Source organism: Lynx rufus, unplaced genomic scaffold, assembly GCF_022079265.1.
Source record: "Lynx rufus isolate CCGP_SWC_20201006 ecotype Redwood Valley unplaced genomic scaffold, mLynRuf1.p SCAF_9, whole genome shotgun sequence".
NCBI lineage: Eukaryota > Metazoa > Chordata > Mammalia > Carnivora > Felidae > Lynx > Lynx rufus.
In genome coordinates this window covers 69,042,249-69,067,458 of record NW_025814897.1, presented here as the reverse complement: position 1 = coordinate 69,067,458, position 25,210 = coordinate 69,042,249, and the positions used below count along the sequence as shown (strand labels likewise).

The 25,210-nt window shown below is 50.1% G+C and overlaps 1 protein-coding gene across 1 annotated transcript in view; it reads right to left on the bottom strand.

The window, feature by feature from the left end:
* Nucleotides 1–1,171: 1,171 nt before the first annotated feature.
* PARVA (parvin alpha) overlaps nucleotides 1,172–25,210 on the bottom strand; it is a 169,910-nt gene continuing 145,871 nt past the window's right edge. Inside the window, exons 6-13 of the mRNA XM_047071782.1 lie at nucleotides 24,236–24,351; nucleotides 19,941–19,999; nucleotides 17,666–17,685; nucleotides 16,249–16,310; nucleotides 15,467–15,535; nucleotides 11,774–11,875; nucleotides 10,962–11,034; nucleotides 1,172–1,248 (exon numbers count right to left, since the gene is read on the bottom strand). Coding sequence (XP_046927738.1) covers nucleotides 1,172–1,248; nucleotides 10,962–11,034; nucleotides 11,774–11,875; nucleotides 15,467–15,535; nucleotides 16,249–16,310; nucleotides 17,666–17,685; nucleotides 19,941–19,999; nucleotides 24,236–24,351 — 578 coding nt within the window. The remainder of the gene's footprint in view (nucleotides 1,249–10,961; nucleotides 11,035–11,773; nucleotides 11,876–15,466; nucleotides 15,536–16,248; nucleotides 16,311–17,665; nucleotides 17,686–19,940; nucleotides 20,000–24,235; nucleotides 24,352–25,210) is intronic.

Here is a 25,210-nt window from a genome sequence, read left to right as displayed (position 1 = left end):
GTTGGGTTCACAGAGAGGGGATACGAGTAACCGCAAGCCCGCGAGTAAACCCACGCAAGGAAACTGCTCGGCTTGGGTCTAAATGACTTACATTTTTCCTCGCTTGAATTAGCCAGTAATTGCATGTGGGCAGACTTCGCCAGGAATGGTCTAAATGATCAATTAGAAGGCAAAAAGGAGTCCCTTTCTTTAAAGTTCAAGGGTCCCTGTTGAAGGGCCCTGCTTCCCAAGCCACGCTCACGTGGGCCTGCGCCCAGCTCTCTGTGGTGCCTGAGGCTACCGTACATTTGCCTAACGATAATGAATTGAGTACTTATTTTGCAGGAAAATATAGGGCACTTCCATTACATGCAATCAAGCAAAAAGGCTGCAGAATGTGCCACTCCATTAATTTTAAACAGAATTCTTCCCAAATATCACCCTGAAACCAGAGTATGGGGTTATTACAAATCTGAAGGAATTAAGAGTAATTTTCATTTGTACAAAGTAGTGGAGGGACAGGACTCCTGCCACACACACACACTATTAATTGACTTAAATTGGATTCGCCAATTTCAGTGTGAATCACTAAGCCGCGACGCAGCTCGCCTGGTGGGGGGGATGGGTGGGCTCCCGCCATCTTTGAGGGTGCAGGTGCCCAAACCGTCCCCCACAACTATAGACTAATGGGATGGGCTAGTTATTAACAAGCATGTTCAAAGAAGAAAAACACATGCCAGCCTCTGGCAAGTCACGTAACCTCTCTGAGCCTCAGTTGCCTCATCTGAGCATTATAATCTTCCAAGGGGATTATAATACCTGCTTCAGTGGGGATCCTTGAGTGTTAAGGAGTTTGAGGATGTCAGAGCACTTAGTGTGGTGCCCGGCACCTAGTTTACAACCATTAAATGGTAACGATTATCTTCGTTTTCATCTTCTAAGGGGAGTCTCTTGTGCCTAAACTGGTTCCCAAATCGCACTGAGGAACTCTGGAGCTGGCACCAGATGGGAGGAGTGGCTGGGTCAGTCCCCACTGCCTGGGAGGTGTGAGTCAGCCCACCCGGTTACTGATCATTTCCTTCCTAACTTCAGCTCCACTCTCCCCGGGCGGTGGCTGGACTGGCGGGAGAGCACAGAGCTGGACACGGGAACAAGCAGGTTAAGGTGGCCGGGGAACGGGCCAGGGTGCCCCTCACTCCACGTTCCGGTACTTGGTGAAGAGGTTGTACAACACTCTCAGTGTGGATTTCAGGTCACAGTTGACAATGTCTGCGTAGAAAACAAAACACACGCTGCTTCAGTGGGGCCGCCTAGCCCAAAGCAGACGGCCTTCCTGGTCTCCTTCCTTCCACCGCCCGCCTCGTGTGCCCAGCATGGTCCCGGGGTGGGTGTCCCCCCTCACCCACAGGACATCGTTCTGTGTTCCTGAAGAGCGTTTGGTACTGCTGGGAGAGAAAAAGCATCCCCCACAAGGCCACCAGAGGCAGGTGGGTGGTGAAGGATGGGCAGTGTGCGCAGCAAGAATTTGGAGCGAGGGGCAGAGGTGCCGAGCATGGGGGTCTCCCCTGACCCCAGGGCATGCAAGCTTCGCTCTAGAAGCCACATCTCTGCACGAGGGGCCCCTGCCCCGTCCCCTGAGTCTCCCTGGTCTGTGGGGCTCCTCTGCCTTCAGCCTCGGCCACAGAGCCAGCCAGGAGCGGTGGGGAGGAATGGAGGGCCTGGGGCTATAGTTGGGGGACCAGGAGGCGAGTCAGGACTGAGCTGCCTCTCCTTAGGCAGGGAGGGCCCCCCCCAAGGGCACAGACGCCCACCTGGTGAGAATAAGCAGTAGACCAGGGTCATCAGGGGACAGACTGCTTCAGGTGGAGGACAGGGCAAGGCAGCTGGCTTTGCGTCTGGGAGTTTGTATTTTCAGGAGAGTTCTGCCACGGGTTCCCCAGCTTCTGTACAACCATTTCCTCCCCCCATCCCTTTCTTCTCTGGTTGCCCCTTGAGCCCTCTGCTGCCGCCTCTGTCCTACAAGGCCCCCTCTCTGCTCTGGTCCCCCTGCACACACTCCCTTGGAGAGCTGTCCTTTGAAGAACGGGAGTAGAGAAAACAAACAAGAGAAAGAATTCTTCCTCCTATTTAGGAGTGCGTATTTAGGTAAATAAATCAGGAAAAACAAAAGAAAAAAGAAAAGGAAAGCAAAAGGCAAAAGCCCATGTCAGGAGAGTGGTTACATTTAGAGAAAAGGCTGAGGACACCGTAGCTGGAAGGAAACTGGGAGCTGGGTGGTGGTCACGTGGGTGGCTTGCTGGCTGAGATTTCGCCGACCTGTATGTTTATGTTGCGTGTACCTTTCTGTATATGTGCTGTTTTTCACCACGAGAATGATTTTTAGAAACCGAACTATGCAGAGGGTCAGATGAGGTAAGTGATGTAAGAGAAAATATAAACGCTCTGGGATTCAAAGCGGGGAGAGCTCCTGCTGAACCCCTGGGAAAGGAGGGATGGGGGAAGATACCCGAGCTCTAACCACGCCCGGGTCAGTAGGGACAGGGATCCTTCCAGATCGGGCAGAGAAGGAGGCCAGTGGCTCCAAACGGCTGGGTTGTGGCTCCCAGGTCTTAGCCTTGGGACCCTTGCAGCTGTGGCTGCCGCAACTAGGCCTCCTCAGGCCCCAGCATCCAGGCTCTGCAAAGATCAACGCTGACCGGGCTACAAGCCGAGTCCAGGGCCGGGACACCTCCTTAGGGCTGCCCCAACTTCCTCATAGGCCTCATCCCAGCTGTGACCAATCCTGCTCCACCCTAGCTGGGTTCTCTTGCTGATAGACCAGGGTCTCCCAGGAACCACTCGAGAGGCCTGGAGCTCAGCTTCCTTTTCTGCTCCCATTTCGGTTCAGGCACATATAGAGTCTCCCTAGATCTAGGGCCCTGTCCAGCGGCTCTGCCCTGCTACCTTGCCCTGCCCCTGCCAAGGTACCCTCTGCCAGGAGTCCTATGCCCTGTGGGCTAATTCCTGCTTGTCCCTGACTGCTTGCTGTTGAGTAGTTCTTAAGTTCCACTCAAGTCAATCATTAAGAAGTTAGTCAAGGGAGGAATTGTTGGAAAGCAAACAGGGACAGAGGTGAGCTCAGCAAGGGACTGAGCATGAAAGGAAGGTAGGGTAGTACCGGGACGAGTGCAACAGGCTCCTGACTGGACTCCTCAAAGCCTCTTGCCCTCTTTAATCCATGCCACCCACTGTAGATAGACTATTCAGTCTCTGGGTATGGTTGTACAGGATGTACACTGCACAACTCCAGGGTGCATTGTTCACATTTCTGCGGTATCATTACCCTAGGCCACGGCACAAATGGTGCCCCTCGAAATTGTGTAGCTCATAACTTGTATGGCCATATAATTATTTCACTTAAGATAAGGTCCAAAATCTTAAATCACGACTTTGCAAGGCATGATGTGAACTGGCCCACCTTTCCAGTCTCACTTCATGCCACACTCCCTGCTCATTCACTATGCACAGGTCACACAGACTTCCTTTCACTCCCCCGCCCCGCACCTCCCCCCCCCCCATGGCCGTGCTTCTCCATCACCTTGGCCTCTGCACATGCTGTTGCAACATCTAGATTACCCTTCCCAAATAGCCGACGCCTGAACTTTCTGCAGATCGCAGCTCAAAGCACTGCTTCCTTAGGAAAGCCTTCCTGACAACGGGCCTCGGTGAGGGTGCCCTGCTTTATGGTCTCAGAGCCCCCATGCTTTCCATAGCACTCCCTCCAGTTCTAAATTGGTGATTTGGTGCTCATTTGATGAAATCTGCCTCTGTCCTGGACTGTGTGTGACTTGATCACAGCCAGCCAGCCTTATTTTGCATCTGCGGCTTAATCTGGTACCCGGCATGTGTGGACCTTACAAGATATGAATAGATAGGTAAATGAATGATTGCCCAATGTCATGCGAGCCAAGGAAGAAAATTCTAGGGAGAAGAGAGAGCTGATGGGGCTCCGTGCTCCCACAAGGGTAAGACCGGAAGGAGTTCCCAGGGGACATGGCTCTAACTGGTGGCTGGCCAGAGAGCAAAGCCACGTGCAGGTGGAGGCCACGTGTTAGCCACAGAATGGGCAGATGAGGAATGGAGGCTGTGGGCATGGGCACAAAGGAGGAACTTGGGGGCTGATGGAGGAGAGGCAGAGATGGATGCAGGAGGACTTGTTCTCCCCTTTTAAGGACAGGTGAGTTAGGACGTTTCTAGAAAAGGAAAATGCCCACTATGGGAGAATGTCTCCAGCTGACCACTTAATTTTAATGCCTGCGGAGGTTTGAAGCCCATCTTCACGACAGCTATGTAACCCAGTTAAAGTCGCTTGACTTCCTTGAGTCCGTTTTCTCACTGGTAAAACTGGGTTTACGAGAAACATCTAGAACACGTGAAGGCCTCCCTCCACGGTAGTTTTCCTTCCCCTTTCTCGTCTTCACCTGTTATGTACAGCTGCCAAGTCTGTGTAGTGCACAACTCCAGGGGGTGCCATTTACATAGACGGGGCCGCACTCCCTGGGAAACTCGAGTTCCTTCTTTCTATAGGCCATCACCACCAGGTAGGCCTGGTGAAGAGTGGGGACTACAGTCAGAGACACTGACAATGGTCTGTTCTTATCAAGGAAGCCAACTACCACACAGTTCCAAGCAGGTCAGCAGATGGGCTATGTCAGCCAGGGGAGAGGCTCTGGATTCCTGGGAATGAACTGTGACTCCATGCTATATAAACAGAACCTCTTGAAAGCCCTGGCCTAATAAATTGTGTGATTACTAACTCAGTACTGCTCTGATGACCGCTGTGTGCTGGCCCGGGGCCCCTCTCTGGGAGCGGTCTGCACGGTGGAGCTCCTGGTTAGAAACAACCAGAGCTGGTTAGCCGGCTGGCTGTGGCCAAGGGAGAGAGCAATCGGACCCAAGACTACTCTAGGGAGAAAATAGTCTCTCGCCAAGGGGAAAAGGCTCCATGTTTGCTCCTCTCGCCCGGCGGCATTAGGAATGCTTCTTGTTCATTAGCTGACCATCCAAAATGAGTTCATGGTTCTCTAAAGGATGCAGAAGTCAAAGGGGCGTGGGGAACTCTCTTCGCACAGTCTTTACGGAGGGACAGGGCCCTGTATGGCCATGCCCTCTATGGAGCCATCTGTGCCACATGTCTCCCTTATCCCAGCCTGGACCAGTTGCTGAGGCCCTTTCTCAGGAGTTTTCCAGCTGGGTCCCCAAATCCCTTGACCAAGGTGGGAAGACACTGGTAGCTCAGTGCCACCAGGTGGTGGGGGCTGGAATAAGATGGGCAGCCACAGGCCAGCTGGGGTGAGCCAGCCTCCATCCCACTCCTGATGGATCTAGCTCATTCTTAGTCCCTGCCTCACTTTCCTGTCTGCTCCCTATTCCCCCCCTCCCACCCACCGCGGGATAGGACCCATCCTTTGGAGATGCATCATATTGACGTTGGCCTGCTACCTATCTGGCGCTCTTGCTCTTTTCTTTACATACTAAAAATACTTAAATATGACGAACATCCAGAAAAGTTCGCGTAACCTACATGTATGGTGTTAAATGCCTGGAAGAGAAACCCTATGTAACCACCACCCATGACAGAAGCAGAACATCATCAGCACCCTCAAAGAGCCCCGTCCCCGTCTGGTACATTCATTCCTGCCTGGTACTAGATTTCTCCTGAGTCCCCACTTGGCTATCATGCTAGAGTCTTAACCACGTTCAGTGACACCTCTCCCTGAATAATAACAGGGTAGGCATGTGCATTGGAAGACAGGTGGAGTAATCCCCCAAATAAAAAGCCATCAGCTTTATGCCAGTGTTTCAAAGGCTTCGCTGGCCATGAACTTGATGCTAACACTTGGCGTACTAAAAGTTTATGAAGCCCGGGCAGCAAAAGTCATCTGAGATGCAAACCCAGTTCCCAAGAGACTTCAAGGTACAACGGAATTTTGAATGTCAGAGGATGGTCACGAGCTTATTCCGGTCATAAGCCCCTCTCACCTGGAAAAGATAACCAGTAATCTGATTCTTATGGTCATTATTTCCTAGCTCTTCATAATTCCACCAGCAACATAGGTACCTTTATTTTTTAAATTTTTTTTTAACGTTTTATTTATTTTTGAGACAGAGAGCGACAGAACATGAACGGGGGAGGGGCAGAGAGAGAGGGAGACACAGAATCGGAAGCAGGCTCCAGGCTCTGAGCCATCAGCCCAGAGCCTGATGCGGGGCTCGAACTCACAGACTGCGAGATCGTGACCTGAGCCGAAGTCGGACGCTTAACCGACTGAGCCACCCAGGCGCCCCATAGGTACCTTTAAATAGCAGATTTTAGTTTTGCCTGTTTCTATGTTTGATATAAGTGGAATCTACTACATGTATTCTTTTGTGATTTCCTTATTCAAAATTCTGTTTGTAGGGTTCATCCATGTTGCGTGAGCTGTTCATTTTTTTTTTTTTAATGTTTATTTATTTTTGAGAGAGAGAGAAAGCAGAGTGTGAGCAGGGGCAGGGAGGGGCAGAGAGAGGGAGACACAGAAACAGAAGCAGGCTCCAGGCTCTGAGCTGTCAGCAGAGAGACTGATGCGGGGCTTGAACTCACAAACTGTGAGATCATGACCTGAGCCGAAGTCGGACGCTTAACCAACTGAACCACCCAGGTGCCCCTGAGCTCCTCATTTTTGTAAATGATTTTGAGGTGTAATTTGTTTTATTGAGCTAGAACTATAATTATCCAGCTCTAATTTTATAGTTTTTCAAGAATAAGTGCTTCTCAATTTGTTGTCTACTTACAGTCAATTTTCAGTGCCTTGAAGTGGTCATTTTTGATCCTTTGTCTAGTTTTATACTTGCCTTTTTGCAGAGAATAATCACTGACCTCTTCATGCTACAGTAACTAGAAGTCTTTCCCCCAATTTCTCTGTTCGTTTATTGTCATTGTTGTGTATTAGTCCATGGTGTGGCTGTTCTCCAATTTATCTAGTCTGTTGGGGTGTGCTGTCCAGTCTAGGCTATCATGGATAGTCTTGGACTAGTTTAGTTCCTGGTGTTTGGACATGCATATATGTATGAGCGAGTTATTGCATCACAGATGTATTAGTTTCCTGTTGCTGCTGTGACAAATTATCATGTAGTTGGCGGCTTAAAACAACCCAAATTTGTTATCTTGTAGTTCTAAAGGTCAAAGTCCAAAATGGGCTTTGCTGGGATGAATTAAGGTATCAGCAGGCTTGCGATCTCTTTTGGAGACTCCGGGGAGCACTAGTTTTCTTGCTTTTTCTAGCTCTGGGGATTAGCTTCTGTAAGCCTGCATTCTTTGGCTTGTAGCCCCTTCCATCAGCAAAGCCAGCAATGGCTGTTTGAGTCTTTCTTATGCTGCCTCACTCTGACACTGAGCCTTTCTGCTTCCCTTGTGATTATACTGGAACTATCCAGATGCTTTGAGATAACCTCCCTGTCTCAAGATCCTCAACTTAATCACATCTGCAAAATCCCTTTTGCCATGTAAGGTAACCTATCATCAGGTCCGGGGGATTAGGATGTGAACATTTTGGGGGCCATCATTCCGCCCACCATATAAAGCATTACAAATCTCCAACTATATAACATAAAGACAGTAAACTATACAACATATAACATATATAACATAAAGACAAACTGCTTTAGAAGAATGGTTGTATTTATAGTCACACCAATAGTTTCCGTTGCTCCACATCCTTGCTAACCCTTAATACCATCAGTTTAAAATTTTTGCCACTGTCTTGTGTGCACACTATCTCCTAAAGGAATGAGGAAGAGAAATTGAACCATTTTCCGTATTTCTAGCCACTAAACAAGTCCTTTCCAAATGAATTGATCACTTGGACCTCAGCTTCTGTCACCTGCCTGGCTTTTTAGTGTTGCCTGAAGTCTGGCCCCAACTTTCGGACTCTTTAAATTTTAGATATTCCATCAGCCTGCTGGCTGACCTATAGGCTTCATTCCTGCCTGGAACTAGATTTCTTCTGAGTCCCCACTTGGCTATCATGCTAGAGTCTTAACCACGTTCAGTGACACCTCTCCCTGAATAATAACAGGGTAGGCATGTGCACTGGAAGACAGGTGGTGTAATCCCCCAAATAAAAAACCATCAGCTTTATGCCAGTGTTTCAAAGGCTTTGCTGGCCGTGAACTTGATGCTAACACTTGGCGTACTAAAAGTTTATGAAGCCTGGGCAGCAAAAGTCATCTGAGATGCAAACCCAGTTCCCAAGAGACTTCAAGGTACAACGGAACTTTGAATGTCAAACAGTATGGCAGAGAATGAGTTTTCCTGACCTTAAAAACATTTGCCACAAAAAACGCCTCCACCACAGCCAGTCTGATTTTGGAAGAACCCTCAAAGAATTACCCACACTGGCACCTTGTGTAAAGTCTGCAGCATTTACCACTGAATCTACTTTCCAGGTAGAAGCACAGAAACCAGAGGGAATGCTGGGGTATATACCTCTCACAAAGTACAATTTCACAAAATGCCATTTCAGTTCTCCTTTACGCACTGGAAATTTTCAGTGTGGGCATGATGCCCAGTGTAACAACAAATAAAGCAGATGTGTTTTTCCATGGCTATGGGTCAGGAAGTTCCATATTAAGCAGTTCAGTCGGTAATTGTATGAGAAATGTCCTCTAAATGCTGAAATAGCCTTGTAGGTTAATTGATATCGGGAAGGCTGTCTGTTCCGAGAGAAATAAATGCCTGAAAATGGACGTATCAGGAGGAGTACTTCCCATCCGTGACCAGGAAGTTTCATATTAAGCGGCTCGAGAACATGGAAAGAGAAACCCTGGCCAGATCTTTCCTCTCCTGCTTTCTCTCCTACTCTGAAGCGGGTGCCCATCATCTGGCCCCAGGGCTCAGAGTCCGTTCCTAATGGCATGAGGATGGCCAGAGTGACCTTGCCAGGAGAGGGCCCCTAGAAGGAGACCAACCTTGCTAGAAGCCCTCCAGCAGTGACCAGGCGCTCAGAACAGGTGGCAATAAATGAGAATAAGGGATTGGCTTTTGTTGGCCGGAGCTGAGTTAATGAGGTCTGTGATAAGGCATGACACCGGGACACAACCCGCATCTTCATAATCTACCTATCTCCTCTGGTTTTCCTGCTTTCTCCTCCAGCTTCAAGAAAGGCATTTCCACAAGATACTGCCCTTACTTTACTTTTCTTTCCTCGGCATGCTTTCCTGTTGTTCAGCTTCCATTAAGTGGGAGACTTCCAGTTACATAACCACAGCCCTGATCTTTTCCCCGAACTCTGGTTCTGCTTGGTCAGTCCTCAGGATTGAGATCCTTATGGCCCCTGCCAAGCCTGCTTTTCCTCCTGGGGTCCCCAGTGTCTCACGTCTAAGTGTCTGTTCTTCACACTGCCTTCCAAATGATCTCTCTGGAACAGATCTTCAATCACATCACTTGCCTGCCTAAGAAACTTCCATGTCTCCCACTACCTACAGAATAAAGTCCAAACTCCCTGCCTTATTAGCATCAGGGCCCTCCAGGACCTAGCACCAGTTCACTTCATCCTCACCAACCATTTCCAATTCATACCCTTCATATTCCAGATGAATAGGCGACCGCTTCACGTTGATGGTCAGGTGCCAGGTGCTGTGTGTCAGACGTCATCCCATTTAATCTTGTCATGAGCGTGTCTCTAGGAGCTCCATTTTTATAGACATGACAAGTAGGCTCAGAGATGATTGATCGGTAAGTTGCCCAAGGCCACACGGCTAGCTGGTGGGGTGGGGACTGGATCCGGGGCTGTCACCAGCTTAGCCCCATGCTCTGCTGTCTCACAAACGGGGCTCCTCCCCATCCCCCAGGCAGGACTTTTGCTCCCACTGTCATCCTATCTGGGATGCCGCCTCCTCTATCCTATCTGATCTTTACGGTTTAGCCCAACTGCCATCATCTCCATTAACCCGTCATCTGCCCAGTCTGAAGCGATGTCACCTCCTCAATTCTCTCGCTCTCTTAGCTGTCCCTCTTGCATGGTAGTGGCCACAACTGTCATTCCGTCGTGCTTACCGGGTGCATCTTTGGTGACCCCCGAGTGGCTGCGAGTGCCTTCAGGTCAGGGACAGCCCACCCCTGTTGGCACGTCACCATCTGTGGGGTCTTGGGCCCGCTGGACAGTCAGTGAATGACCCTCCCCGCCCCCCAAAGTGGAGGTGTGGATGGAGGAGCAGGTGCAAGTTAACAATGGGGAGCTTACGCAGCCAGCCCCTACTGATCCACTTTCCTTTCAACGACTAGGCGGGGGCAAGCAAAAGGGCCCGCAAATGGAAAACAGAAAATTATCTGCAACACAGTGTTGACTCACCAGCGCTGATAAAATGGAATATTTCAGTCAGGAAGTCAATAAACGTCCGTACCAAGGAGGCTCCCAGGAGAAGCGTGCCTCCCATATGCGCAGAGGCACACGGCTCCAAGCGTGAGCCCGGGAAGGCTGCATGAGCAGCCTGCTCCTTCCGTGTTTTTATCCAGTCTCACATTTTCGACCCAAGCCCAACACATCAGGCCTCGTCTTGGGGCAGAGTTGGAGTGAGCGAAGAACAGAAAAGGGAATGACGCTCAGAGCAGAGCTGCCGGTGACGACTCCCGCTTCCTCCCCTTGCCTGGCTGGGGCGCAGCTGTTTGACAGGTCAGCGGCCTGTCCAGGGACGGAAGAACCTGGAAACTGGGCACAGGGCAGGTCCTGCGGCACCCCCCGCTCAGGCCTTACTCTGCAATCCCATGTGTGGGATCTTTACTTGCAGTCACAAAGGATCTCTAGGACAGAGCAGCTGCGCCCCGTCCCACCTCCCCCTGCAAATGGCAAAGACGACTTCAGAGAAGAGACATTCCCCTGATACCAGTCGAACACGAGGCCTGCCCTGTGCCCTGAACACTCACGTGCGGGGTCTTATCACAAACCCAAGGAAGAGCAAAGTACCTTCTGGCCGTGGTTTTGGCTTTTCCAATCCCCCGTCTTGCATGAGCTCGAAGGCAAAGGAGACATTCAAGACCTGGAAAGAGAAACGTGGTGGCTGTGTCATTGTGCACTGATTCCTGGATCATTGGGACTCCCGGGACCTGACCCTGGAAAGCAAAGGATCCAGCACTGTAGCCAGGGGGGCAGGGGCTGAGTAAAACTGAGGCCCTGATTTGAAGGAGAAATGAAGCTACCAAGATGGGCAGGCCATGTGGAGTGTGAGCTGGCCGGTCCCAGCTGGCTGTTGGTGAAACGTTCCTGGAGAAGTTCAAGATCTTCTTCCTGTCCTGCTGTGTTCCCAGGTCAACTGCCAGGACTTTAAGCTTAGGGACTCAGGGTGCACAGTTGAAAGGATCAGATGGAAAACATGTTCAAGAGGCAGAGAAGGGTTTCTGCTTTGGACCAAACGTCCCTTGTCTAGCGGGCACGCCGTGGTACTCATGAGAGGCATCAGAACCCGGCTGAGTGTGAGCGTTAGGTCTGGCCGGCTCTGCCGCCACCCTCCCTGTCATGTCTAGGGGGAGAGGAGGCTGGGCTGTGCCCGTGGCAGGAGTGTATGGCTAGGGGATCAGGCCGCAAAGGGAAGGAGAGCTGTTCAGAAGGCTCAGCGGTCCGCAGGTAGCTCCTTCCCAGCTCAGCTGTTCATCAGAAGGGGCCCCACATCCAACCATGGGAGACTCTGGGCAGATGGGAAGCCGCTGCCTTTTCCCCACGAAGGGGGATGGATGGGGGGATGAGGGCTGGGGCCCTCCCTTGACGTTCCCTCCACTTACCTTCTGTTCAAAGCTGTCCGGGGTCAGGAAGAAGCTGTGCAGGGGCACGAAGTAGCCCTCCAGGAGCCCCATGAGCAGCACCAGGTACACCCCATCTGCAAACTGAAGGGAGAGGGCCAGGTGAAGGCACTGGACCCCTGAGCCCCCCGAGGCAAGCCCTATCCAGGGGGCTCATCAGCTGTCATGGCAGCGCCCTGAAGGCTCCATCCCCAGGCAGGCTGCTGGCAGAGGGTCAACGGCAGCGGCCTGAGGCAGGAAGGCCTGTGTGCAGCAGGCCCGGCCCATGTCTGGCCGGTCCAGTCCGGGAGCCACGGCCCACGGTCCGGCTCTCGGCTGATCCAGCATGTATTGAACACTGAGCGTGTGCCCAGCCCTGATCTGGCCCGGGGACCACAGAGAGAGGTCAGTGTGGCCCTGCCCGTGAGGGGCCCACAGTCTAGTGTGGAGGAAGGCAGTAGCTGCTCTGATGGAGGCAGGCACACTGGCCCGTGTGAGATTGACTGAGGTCGGCCACTCCCCCTGAAGACCATGGGGAAGGCTTCTGGAGGTGGCACAGCCTGAAGAGAGACCTGAGGATGAGTAGGAGCTAGCTGGGACGGGGGCGGGGGGGGGGGAGGGGGGTGGGTAGGGCACAGGGAGGAGGGAAATGGGGTTGAAAGCCCACAGCAGGGTGACTTCGGCTCTGTGAACAGAGAAAGAACTCTAGTGTTCCGCAGGCCTGGGCTTTCTCCTTTGTCACCTCTCGTTGTATTATTGTTTGAGAGGCAGCAGGGCATAGCTGTTAAGTATATGGCTCTGGCCCTAGGCCTCCAGCTGTCCTGCTTATTAGCTGTGTGACTTGAGAAAGTTAGGTCACTTGTCTGTGCCTCATTTTTCTCATCTGTGACGTGGGGAGAATGAGAGTACAGTACCTGCTCTAGAGGTTCATCATGAGGATAAAGCAGTTAATATGTGCAAGGTGCCCAGAACACTGTTTGGCATGTAGGCGACACTAAATATTAACTATCACTATTACTATCTGGGACGACAGCAAAGCAGTCAGGATACAACTTCCTGGCTCCTGTTGACGAAGCACAGCTGTGTGCTGAGGGCCACAGCGAGAGGCATAGAGCCTGGTCCCTTCCATCAAGGACAGTTGGGAACCTGGTCTGAGGGACAGTAGGCTCCTGAGCGAAGTGGGAGGTGCGGGTCTTCTGCTGCGGGAGGGCAAGGAGAATGTGCAGTGGGCAGTCAGCGCAGGTTTCGCGGAGGCGGTGAGGGGCCTGTGAGATGAGGGGCATTTGGGAGGAGTAGGCGTGCCAGGGGCCAAGGATGGTCTGAGCAAAGATCTAGACGTCAGGGGCACCTGGGTGGCTCAGTTGGTTAAGCATCTGACTTCGGCTCAGGTCATGATGTCCTGGCTTGTGGATTCAGGCCCTGCATCGGGCTCTCTGCTGTCAGCACAGACCCTGCTTCCAATCCTCTGTCTAGCCTCCCCCCTCTGCCCCTCCCCCGCTTGCTCTCTCTCAAAAATAAATAAAAACATTAAAAAATTAAATACAAAAAAGATCTAGAGGTCAGATGGATACCTAAAATTAGAGAACCCTTCAAAGGAGGTGGGGCCCCCAAGTCTTTGTGGGCATAAACCCCAGTTGTTAAAGAGGTCTTAAGAGCTCAAAGTTCTTGGAATCCTCTCAGGGAACTTAAAACAAAACTAGACAGAATTGCCTGGAATGTGAGCTGGACCGTGTCTGCTGGGTGACCAGCTGGTGGGCTTGTGGCTCAGGCTTCATGATGGGTGTCCCGCCCGGCCTTGAACTTGACCTTAGGAACAGGATTCTTCCCTGCTTCCAGCCAGCTGGCCTTCAATTCCAGTGGGGAGGGCCTAACCCTGACTCATCCTCAGGCCATGCCAGGGTGAACGGGAGAACAGACCCCAGCGTCTGTGTCAGAATCAAGGCCCTCCCGTGGACCTAGCTGGGCCTCTTTTTGGCAGTGGCTGGAACTGACTGAGAGTAAAAAGAATCCAATATGTCTACCCAGGGGAGGACCCTGGGTTAGGGTCAGGTCTGCTCACAACTCTGAGTGCCGCTGACTTAGACTGTCCCCACCCCTGACTCTGGTTCTGACGACTTGGTGGTTGAACCTGCAGACAAGCACCAAATGTGCCTGGCAGAGGCTGCCTCTCAACCCTCCTTGCCTGTGAAAACTGAAGTGGGAATTCCAGAACTCATTCTAGCTCTTCCGAGGACACATCACTTTTCTAGAGGGTTCCCTGTCTTCCCAAAGAGTATAGAGTACGGACAAGACACACTCAGGTAAAGCTCAGTGGCAGACCCGGAAATCATCTTTGAACGTAACAGGAGGTGCCCACATATCCTCAAAAGAAAACCACACTTTAGAAGTTCATCACAGATGAAAGGGGGTTGGGAAACAGGGTACATTGCACGGTCTTTAAAAAAAATTTCTTAATGTTTATTTTTGAAGGAGAGAGAGAGACAGGACATGAATGGGGGAGGGGCAGAGAGAAAGGGAGACACAGAATCCGAAGCAGGCTCCAGGCTCTGAGCTGTCAGCACAGAGCCCGACGTGGGGCTCGAACTCATGAACTGTGAGATGGTGACCTGAGGTGAAGTCAGATGCTTAACTGACTGAGCCACCCAGGCACCCCGAATTGCACAGTCTTTAAGTACCTCCTGATAAAGATTAATTATAAAGGCCGGGAAAGCTTTACAGTAGAGAAATCTGGTGGACACTAACCAAGTGACCAAAGTTACTGTCACCAGGAACAGGACTAAGGGACAAAGTGCCTGAGAAGAGCACAGTGTTACGGGGGTGGAATTGTCACTGAAAATGCATAGCCTGAATCTAATCATGAGGGGGAAAAAATTGAGGTCCTATGAATCTAATGGCCTGCACTCTTCAAAAATGTCAATGTCCTACAAAAAAGGGCCGAGGATTTGTTCTATATTAAAAAGAGACTAGGGGTGCCCGAGTGGCTCAGTTGTTAAGCGTCTGATTTTGGCTCAGGTCATGATCTTGTGGTTTGTGAGTTCCAGCCCCGAATTAGGCTCTGTACTGACAGCTCAGAGCCTGGAGCCTGCTTTTGGATTCTGTGTCTCCCTCTCTGGCCCTCCCTTGCTCATGTTCTGTCTGTCTCTCTCTCTCAAAAATAAATAAACATTAAAAAAAATGTAAAAAAAGAGACTATTGAGACATGGCCATTAAAAGCAGCCTGAGAATATTAAGACAACTGTTTCTTTGATCCCTATGACACTGTCCTAAGTAGCCAAATATCAATGACTTCATGTGGTTCAACCTAAATAGACTAATGTATTGATGTGAAAATTGCTTGAATCTGATAATTGTAATGTGATTATTTAGGAGAGTACTTGTTCTTAGAGATGTACGCTGAAGTATTTAGGAGAGAGAGAAACAAATGAATGTGGTCAACTGCCAAAAACTGGTGTAGGTAGGTGAAACGTGTACGAATATTCATGATGATATTCTTGCAACTTTTCAAAATAAAACACTGGAAAAAATCAGCATTCAACGCAGTTCACCCCTGTGAGCAGGACAGAATCTCACTCCCTCCTGGGAAAGCTTCAGGATCAGCATGGAAAGCCACCCTGGCAATGCAGGGATGGGGCACTTGGAAGAGTGGCTGTTGAACAGGGCCTTGCCCCCCACGCTGCGCTCAGGGCTGTCACCCACCTGGGTTTCCAGTTCTGTGACCTCCAGGTTCAGTTTATTCAGGTGCTTGTTCACAAAAGTGATGAGTGTCTAAAAGAGAAGCACAAGCCAGGCATTGAGATGGAGACTCTCGCCAGTGCCAGACGTGGTGGCCACCTGTGTGACCCTATTGTGAGGACGAGGACCAGCGTAATAACCTAGGACAAGGCCCAGCCAAGGGTGCTGCGCCAGGGATCACTGCTCAGCTGGGTGAAAATAAGCAGCCTATGAGGCTCTTCTGCAAAGCTCCTTGAGTTCGCAGGAAAGGACGGCCCCCAGGATTTGTGGTCTCCTGCACTGTGGGATTCAAATAGCCAGTCTCAGGAATGTGAAAGGGGCAGGGGGTCCCGAGAAGGCAGAATGATAGGTGCAATGTTCCAGGTCAGAGTTGGGGGGGGGGTGCCAGAGAAGAAGTGACCTCACCAGGTCCCTCCTTCAGACCGTCCTAGGGGCAGGTGCCCTGTGCCTGGGGAGGAGGGAGGGCTGAGTGAGGAGGCCCGGTTGGTTGGGGGTTCAGTGTGGATGGGAAGACAGGGTGCTTGTAGCTTCAGAACCCCCAGGAGACACTGTCATCCTGATGGGAGAAGGGAGTGGGTAAGGTATCCAGTGGGAACGGGACGGGTAAAGTGTACATCAGGTGGGAAAGCCCCGAGTTTGCCGAGAGCTGGCGAGGACACCAGTTTGAAGAAGCTTGCAAGCTGCATGCGTGTGTTCTACTGTTTGGTGCAGCTCGCCCCCCTCCCTCCCAGGCACCTCTTGCTCACCTTTTTCACTACATTGAGCTTGTCTGGTGCATGGTCAAACAAGGTATCAAAGGCATCACGTTCTGGAAACACAGGAAAATGTCAAATGCAGCAAAGACCTGCTTCCTGGTGGGGAAGCCCACCCCAGGGCCCGGCCAAGATGGCCACCAGGTCAGATATAGGCAGGAATTCTTTGGTGCGTGAAACTGTGCTGGGAACTCTGGAAACTGGGTTTGGGTAGGTTTTGGGGATTGATTCTTAGCTTAGGGGCTTTCTCTGTTTCTCTGTGTCTATTCTCTAGGTCACCCCTCTTTTGGGCTGGGAGTGGGGGGCTCTGTTAGGCTGTGGAATCCCAGATTGACTTGGGATTTCTCTTCACTATTTATATCCATTACATCATGACTTAGTTATGGGCCTAAAAGGTTTCTGAAGCTTTTGGGAGGTAGAATGTTATCCAAATCTCAAATCACCTCACCCGCTAATTTTCAAATCCAGGATACCCATGACAAACATCCGTGCACGGATAACCGGATTGGGAGCCTGGGAGCCCCGGGATAGAATGTGTGGTCTTCCTCTTGAGTGATCTAGCCACTTCGACCCTTGTGCTTCAGTTTTCTCTTCTATAAAATGCCGTCTGAAAAACCTTTCCCAGGTGTGTGGTGAGGACGAAAGAGAAGAAGGCACGTGCATGCATTCTGTACACTCTGAAGTGTGTGCTGATCTGAGTTTGTTAGCATGACTGGGATATCTCTCACATTATCCATAGTATATACAGGATCATTGAAAATGGCAAAGCCACGCCCCTTGCCGGGGTTTTTCTTGCTGTAGCCCCCAGATTCTCTAAACTGAGACATAAAATAGAGGATAGGATCTGAGGCAGGGGATGAGAAGAATGTCCAGGAGGGACCCAGGGCTGGGAAGTTTGGTGGTCCCGGGGTCTGCCTTTTCCTGCTCTTGCACTGATGAATAAATCTGGGACTGCCAGAAGGGTGACTGAGGTCTCTAACGTTCAGACGGTATAAACAAACCCAAAGTTCTGGGAAACTGGAGCGGGATGACGTGTGATGAGGAAAGAGGGAGAAGACTGCTTCTAGAAGGGCTGGACTGAGCGGGGACAGTGGACTTTCCCAAGCGTGTACATACACCTCTTTGCTTCCACAACAAACTTAGAGCATGACCGCCCTGCAAATGCCCAGGACCCATCCAGGGCCTGGCAACGTCAGTGCTCTGGCTACTTACAAGAGGACTGGGCAGCCGTGGTTAGATTTCCCCTTCCCACCGGTAAGCCGACCCTCCCTACCAAGTGGCCCTGTCACCGGGCTGGTGCAGACACACACGCAGGAAGTAAGCTGAGTGCCTGTTCTTCCCAGCTGCTGCAGAATTAACTAGAAACCCCGTGGCAGCCACCAGCACTAGAGGATAATCTTATGCAACTCACCGTGCCTTCCGGAAAGAGCCCTGCAGGAAAAGGAGAAAGGAAACAGCATGATTCTTCTTCTTTGCCCTTCACTGAAGAGCCCACAAAGCTTCCTTCCTTGGCACTTTCTTCTGCACTAAGTCTCCAATTATTGGTAGTCCTTACCCTACTGCCACCTGTTTTTCCCTCTGCCATACAGATAGACTGGTGTTTGCATAAAGCCTGGTGTAAGTGATATTTAAAGGACTATTTCTTGCCTTAAGTAAAATCACACTGTTGCTTATAGTTGAGAAGGAATATCGGACTCGGGGCTTCAACACTCCCAACCACTGCACTGCATCAGCTTGGGGATGTCAGCTTTGTCTTTCTCTAGTTCATCCTGTGATTCCCACCAAATCGCACCTGCCATTGACTCAGAATCAGTTTCTCAAATAGGGCAGGAAATAGAACCATACTCATACCAACAAAGCCTCAAAGTACTAACGGCACAAGCATTAAAACAGACTACTTAGGTCTGAATCCCAGAGACGCTGTGTGACCTTAGGCAAGCTACGGAGCCTCTCTGGGCTCCCGGTCTCTTCTCTCTAAAAGGAGGATGATAACGGTAAATACTCCAGTAGGATGTTCGGAGCATTAAATGACTTAATATGGAGCAAGACTTTAGCATAATTCCTAGTATATAGTAAGTGCTCAGTTCGTTTTTTTTCTGAATACGTTTTTGGTTCCTATCGTATCGGTTTATTCCAACTGTGCATCTATCACCTACTAGATGATGACCTGTGGGTAATGTACTGGAAGGGATAATGAACTTGGGAGTTAGGTGTTGGATAGACCAAGGACAGTTGCTTCTTCACCTTTGGGATGTGTGGTTTTAGGAGGAGTGAGCGTTGCTTTGTGTATTTTGAACATCAGTAGATACGAAAATGCTTCATAAAGTGTTCTGTGTTGCTGTTATTAGGAGTTCACATCCACCCTCATGTCTGTGTGGCAAGATGGCAGAGGAAGACCACAGGAGGCCTGGCGTGCAGCCGACAGAGCACTGCAAACCCAAATGTCACGTCCCCTGACTCCTCTCAGGTATGTTTTTCTCTTTTCCAGAAGGTGAAACAGCGGGCGTGGACAAGCCCAGCAGAGGGTGGGGGGTGAGGGGCAGGGAGGTGTCCCTCCTGCCCCTCACAGAGCCAAGGCCAGGAATCAGCATGCTTTGTGTGTCAGCAGCCCTACTGGCCGCCAAGACTGGCCCCGGAGTGATGCGGAGGCTGTCCAATAGGCTCTCCACAGGCCATAAACTGGGCCCCTTGGGAAGCGCCACTCCACGTCTCTGCCCTACCCTGGGCTTTTTTTTTAAGGCACAAGCACACTGTGGTCCAGGCAAGCGGCACCCTGGAGTTCCCTCAGCCACCACCAGGGAGGCAAATTGCCTAGAGACTGGGCAATGCTTGGAGGGTGCGGGTCAGCCGTGGTGGGGGAGAGCCACGACAGGCAGCGCTAATGGTCACGGGGGCCCAGCCCTTGCCACAGTGAATCGTCACAACCTCTCTGGTTAGGAAAACACTCCCCACTTCAGAGATACAGAAACCAAGGTCTGAGCGGGCGGGAGAGTCTGGATTTGAACTCAAGTCGGGCCGGCTTAAAGGTCCCTCCTCCCTGCCCTTTCCACTTCGTTCCTGTTCAAGAGAACATAGAGGAAAGCTGGGGTCTCAGGGGATGCTGAAAACACACTTTGCCCGTGGCCCGGGCTCAGGCCTGCCCAGTGATCTCAAGACCCCCGCCTTTTTTCTACCTAAGAACAAACTTCTCTGTCCCGTGGCAAACCTCCTGCATTCTGATATGCCAACTGCTTAACGGGGAAACGAAAAAACACCAAGCACCAACCCACCACTCTAAGGTAGAAAAGGGTTTTCTGGGTCATGGCACGTGACCAAATTAATCAGATTGAGAAAAGGAAGAAAACGTCCTTTTGGAGGCTCGCAATTTAAATTCAACCCCATGTTTATGGCATGACGATTTCATGCTGGTTGGCTTTTTGGGGCATACTTTTTCCTGGAGTGCCACAAAATTAGAATTTTTCAATCACTGCTAATTCCCTCTCCCCACTTCCCCACCCAAGTTTGTACCTTAAGCATTGAGAGGCATGTTTTGAATGCATGGAAAAGGCTAAACTATAATCATTGGCTGAAGTCTAATCCCTCTTGCAATCCCAATAAATGAAAACTAAATATCAGCAAATGGATGAATTTCGGAGAAACATCTGTGTTCCATTACAGAATGGCTGGCAACAATGGTGTTGACATACTCTGTGTTACCAGTTATTTCCTCTTGGATTTGCCGAGACTGGAGGATTCCTTCTCGTTTCTGAAACAGGGGTGGGGAGAAGGGTTGGGAGGCAGAGAGAAAAATATGCTTTAGAAAAATACAAAAAAAAAAAAAAAAAAAACACCCACCCAAAACTGATTAGCGTTCCTGATATTGAGAAAGTTACTGCTGTTCAAGAAATGAAACCGGAGAGGAGATACTACCAGAGGCAAAAGGAGGCCCCAGATTTCTGGGACTGGACCATACCATTCATACTTAAGAGCAATTAGTGTTTATTCCAAACAAGTTGGCTGTTTCTTGGATGGTGAATCTTTTCTTTCTTTATTGGAAGACATTTTGCTGGAAGCAAACTGTTTGCCTCCCGGAGTAATCCACAGTAAACCAAATGGAAATGAAGGCCTAGGGCGTGTCTGCCCTCCAGCTGGGGCCACGGAGGGAAGCAGAGAAACACATTTAACAGTGGGGCTGGCTGGGGTGGAGGACTGAGGCCAACTTGGAAAATTTAAATAGGGGGAGAGTTTTTGTTTTTGTTTTTAATGGATAAATAGGGGAGCTTTTCACTAAGCAGTTCAGTCCTCAGGTGACTAGCTTATTCTCTGAGAAAAGGATAAGCACTTTGGAGGCTCCCACACCTACCCATCTGCCCATCCGCCCACTCATCCATCTGTCCATCTGTCCATCCATCATCTGTCTGCCTCCTCCCATCAATCTAGCCTCTTTCTTCTTTATTTCACGAACTGGTGTTTTCTCTGTACAAGAACCTCTGTTGGATAAGAGCGAATACTATGGAACGTCTGACATAATTTCTGACCTTGAGGAACTTAGAGAACAATGGGGTAGATGAAACAGGTATGTGAGAAAGATTTCCAAGAAACAGTACCAGTGTTTGTGCCTGATGGGGTGGCTCAACGGCTCAATGATTACAGTAGGACCCCCCTTTCACTCTCAGAAGTGTCGTGTGTAACCAATTATGCGGTGGTCCCATGCAGACAGAAGTGCTGACAAGAGCAGGCATGTTCAGCTGGGATGGTTGGGGAACCCTTCCAAGGGGTGGGGGTCCTCAAGCTGAAACTTGACAGGATGCAGAGGAGAGGGCATTCCAGCAGAAGGGATGGCCCCAGCAAAAAGGCAGAGGCAGGAGAGCACCACTGGAACGGAGCCACTAATGGTAGCTGCCATTAGTGGGACGATGGCTGCCATTAGTTGATGGGGAGTCAACTGAGTGCCAGTTTGAAATTTAAACCCCATTGTGTGGGCATGAGAACCAGTGAAAGAGTGTCAGGGCTCAGGAAGACCTTTTTTTTTTTCTTATAATGTTTATTTTTGAGACAGACAGAGTCAGAGCACAAGCAGGGGAGGGACAGAGAGAGAGAGAGGGAGACACAGAATCCAAAGCAGGCTCCAGGCTCTGAGCTGTCAGCACAGAGCCTGACACAGGGCTTGAACCCACAAACTGTGAGATCATGATCTGAGCTGAAGTCGGATGCTTAACTGACTGAGCCACCCCCGCACCCTCAGGAACACCTTCTGATAGGTGTGGAGAGGGAGATTCATTAGACCAGGTCTCTGTAGTCAGTTCCCAGACACAATGAGGACAGCAGTCTGGGGATGGCAAGCACCTGTCACATCAAGTTCATCTTTTTTTTTTTTAATTTTTTTTAACGTTTTATTTATTTTTGAGACAGAGATAGAGCATGAACGGGGGAGGGGCAGAGAGAGAGGGAGACACAGAATCGGAAGCAGGCTCCAGGCTCTGAGCCATCAGCCCAGAGCCCGACACGGGGCTCGAACTCACGGACTGCGAGATTGTGACCTGAGCTGAAGTCGGACACTTAACCGACTGAGCCACCCAGGCGCCCCAATTTCATCTTTTACAAAGGCAGAGAAGAGTGTCAAAAAGGAGCCTACAACTGTTAGTGTTTCAGCTGAAACCTGCCTTCTTTCCCTCCTGCCCAAACTTCTAGAACCTTCTCTTCTATTCTTAAGAGCCACAGAAACTAGTGTCCTTGCAAAATACTTTTATCGAAGGAAAGGTAGAGCTGGATAAAGGTCAACAGTGTATCTGCACTAGATTTGGAAGAATGGGTTATCAAAGTGAAAAAGGTAAAAAGGAAAAATAAAGATATAATTTAAAAGGGATCCAGGGACGCCTGGGTGGCTTAGCTGGTTAAGCGTCTGACTTCAGCTCAGGTCATGGTCTCATAGTCTATGAGTTCAAGCCCCGTGTTGGGCTCTGTGCTGACAGCTCAGAGCCTGGAGCCTGCTTTGGATTCTGTGTCTCCCTCTTTCTGCCCCTTCTCTGCTCATGCTCTCTCTCTGTCTCAAAAACAAATAAACAATAAAAAAAAATTTTAAAGGGATCCGGTAAGGATAAATCAAGGGCCTTTCCCATTTCAGCTTCAACAAATGTGTAATTTTTACAAGGGGCTAATGGAATTTGTGTCCTGATCTTGTAAGGCTCTTCATACACATAGAAACTCATCTTCAACTTCATGCAGAATTCAGTGCTTTTGTACAGAATAGAAAGGAAATCTGGGTGAAATAATCCCTCACACAGCACCTAGATCCACCTCGATCTGTTATTTGTTGCCTCGAGGACTCTTTCTGTGGTTGGGTCGGTGACTTCTGGCTAATTCTCAGTCCTGCTTCTCTGCCTGTTTAACTTAACAAAGCAAAACACCCCACAGAACCTGACATGCAGGTTTTTATGTACCTTGTCCTGTGTTCCACCCTCCTGCTCACAGAACTGTCCACAGAGACGTTAAACTGACAACAGCCTTCTGATGGGCCTATAACTGAGCTTAAAATTAAGGCTTGAGACACGGGCTTGCAGTAACCCCTGTTCCAAAACAGGGGTCCTCCCCACCCCAATCTTGAATCAGCGTTTTAAAAAATATACTGAAAATAATTTATACATGAGTGGTGAAAATAATATAATAGAGATGGCTTGGATTCACCAGTAAGATGCTTGTACCAACCAGGTTGCTCTGGGAGGGCGACATATCCATGGCAGACATAAAACGCTTGCCGCAGCTGACTGCTCGATCCATGAGGCCAATTAGTCCTTTTAGCTGCACTTAGTGTCTAAACCACACACATGCTCACCGCCTGTGGCCCTCTGATCGCCCTCTCCTTGGTGTAGTCTTGTCTCCTGGCAGGCAGGGCCAGCGTGACTATTTCTATGATATTTGCTTGACGTTTAGCAAGGGAGATACCCAGAAGGCATGGAAGAAATACTTTATCACCAGAAAACGGCCGAACAGCCGACTGAAGAACACCTTCACATCTCCCTCCCCTCCACCGACCTCCGATCCCTGAAAGCTCAGCTTCTGTCCTAGAAACTTGGCCTGGTGGGGTCAGGCCAAGCCTACCAGCCCTCAAGGCTCTTTCTCACCAAGGGGCGGTAGAACCGCCATATTGTTCTCTATTCCAGAACGCTGGATAACCAGTGAGCTGCTTAGAAGGGGCGTTCTCCCTTGCAGCATGTTTATTTGAAAAGAACAGAAACAAGCAAACAGAATGCTGACCTTTCCTAAATGGGCATAAAGTTGGAAAATAAAATTGAATTTGAGTATGTAATAGGGTTAGGAGCAGAGTGAGATAGTCACAGGGAGAGAGCACACTCTCGCCGTGGAAATTACACAGCCAGATGCGAATGGAAATTCCATCCGACAATCTGGAAAGGGTGACTTGAGATCCCAGCCATGCTTCTCTGGGCAGGTGAAAAGCAGCCATGCCCTCCGAATAGGCATGGCCAGTCAGGGGTGCTCGCTCTCTCTCTCTCTCTCTCTCTCTCTTTCTCTCTCTCTCACACACACACCCCTTCACATGCACAGGTTATCTGTCTCTTCCCAATATCTGTCCCTCATTTGTTTAACCAAAAAATGATTCTCCCTGGCTTGCAGGGCACACCCATACATACACAGGGATACACCTTTTCTCCTGACCCCACCGCACACACCTCACATTCATACGTCACACCCTCAAATACATAGCACACAGACACCCTCTTTACAAAAACCTGCAAACCCCACGGACAAGCCCCACACAAGGCTAGCCCATACTCAAGTACACACTCTTCCACCCACTGCACATGTGACTGACTGCTGCCCACGTGCATCACAGGGCACACGCATGTGCCTCCCAACACACAGCACATCAAGGACACTCAGCAACCATTCCAGCTGTAACCGGCTACCCGGCGTGCCGTAGCTCCCGTATGAACTCAGCCTCCATGCCTCTTTAAGGGCGCAGATGTTTGTAGTGCTGTCTTACCTGGACCACAACCACTTGGATGGAGACATGATCTGGGAGTCGGATCGGTGCCCGGAAATACTGGGACAGAGCAACCAGCAGATGCAAAATGGCTACCAGGCTCTTGGCGTGAACAGCTGAAATAAAAGACGAATCAAAAATTAGAGAATCGTCTTCCAGGTTCTAGGCAAATAGAAGCAGATATTCAAAATGTAGCAGTACCACACCCAATGCACCTTTTATCGCCCCACTAAGGATCTCACAGGCCTTGCCCTTAGGTCCCCTCATTCTTGGCCAAGTCCCATGGCCTTCTTGGGTCATGTTATTGCTGCATTTCCAATATAGCGCCTCTCCACTCTAATCCAGGTTTCCAGTAGGGACCCTGACAGCTGCTGAATTCTGACAAAAGATCAGCCCTCTGCCACCCCCATGTTCTTGTCCATTCTATTTTAATAACCTTGTTCATTCATGTCTGCCCTGCATCATCTTTCCCTTCCCTCTTGACTCTGAACTCCTTGGGTTATCACCACTGCCCTTGTCCCAGGGCTCTACCCAAACCAAGTCCTCATTCAATAAACACTGAGCCAGGAACACTGGATCCTTTCCTTTGTTCAGGGCTTGCAGTCCCTCGAGGAAGGCATGAGACATCTAAAGGCCTTTGTTGCTCTTTGGAGTACCGTGTATGGCCAGCGTAGGCAATGCCCTTCGGGAAGAGCGGGGAAAGGATGTGTGCGACCCAGCTGGCTTCTATAGCTCCTGAGCAACGTGCTAGATGTTAAACCTATTTGTACTAGAGGAGGGTGGGCAACTGGTGAGTTGTAGATTTCACAGATGAGAGGAGAAGACTGTAATGTAATGGGTACACACAGGGCCAGGCAAACTGGAGCTTCAGTTCTGACTTGACAAGCTCTATATCTACTGCCTCCATGACCTTGGATAGGCCATTCAAGGCCTCTGAGTCTCAATCTGCTAATCTTCACAAGTGGGGATAGTAGT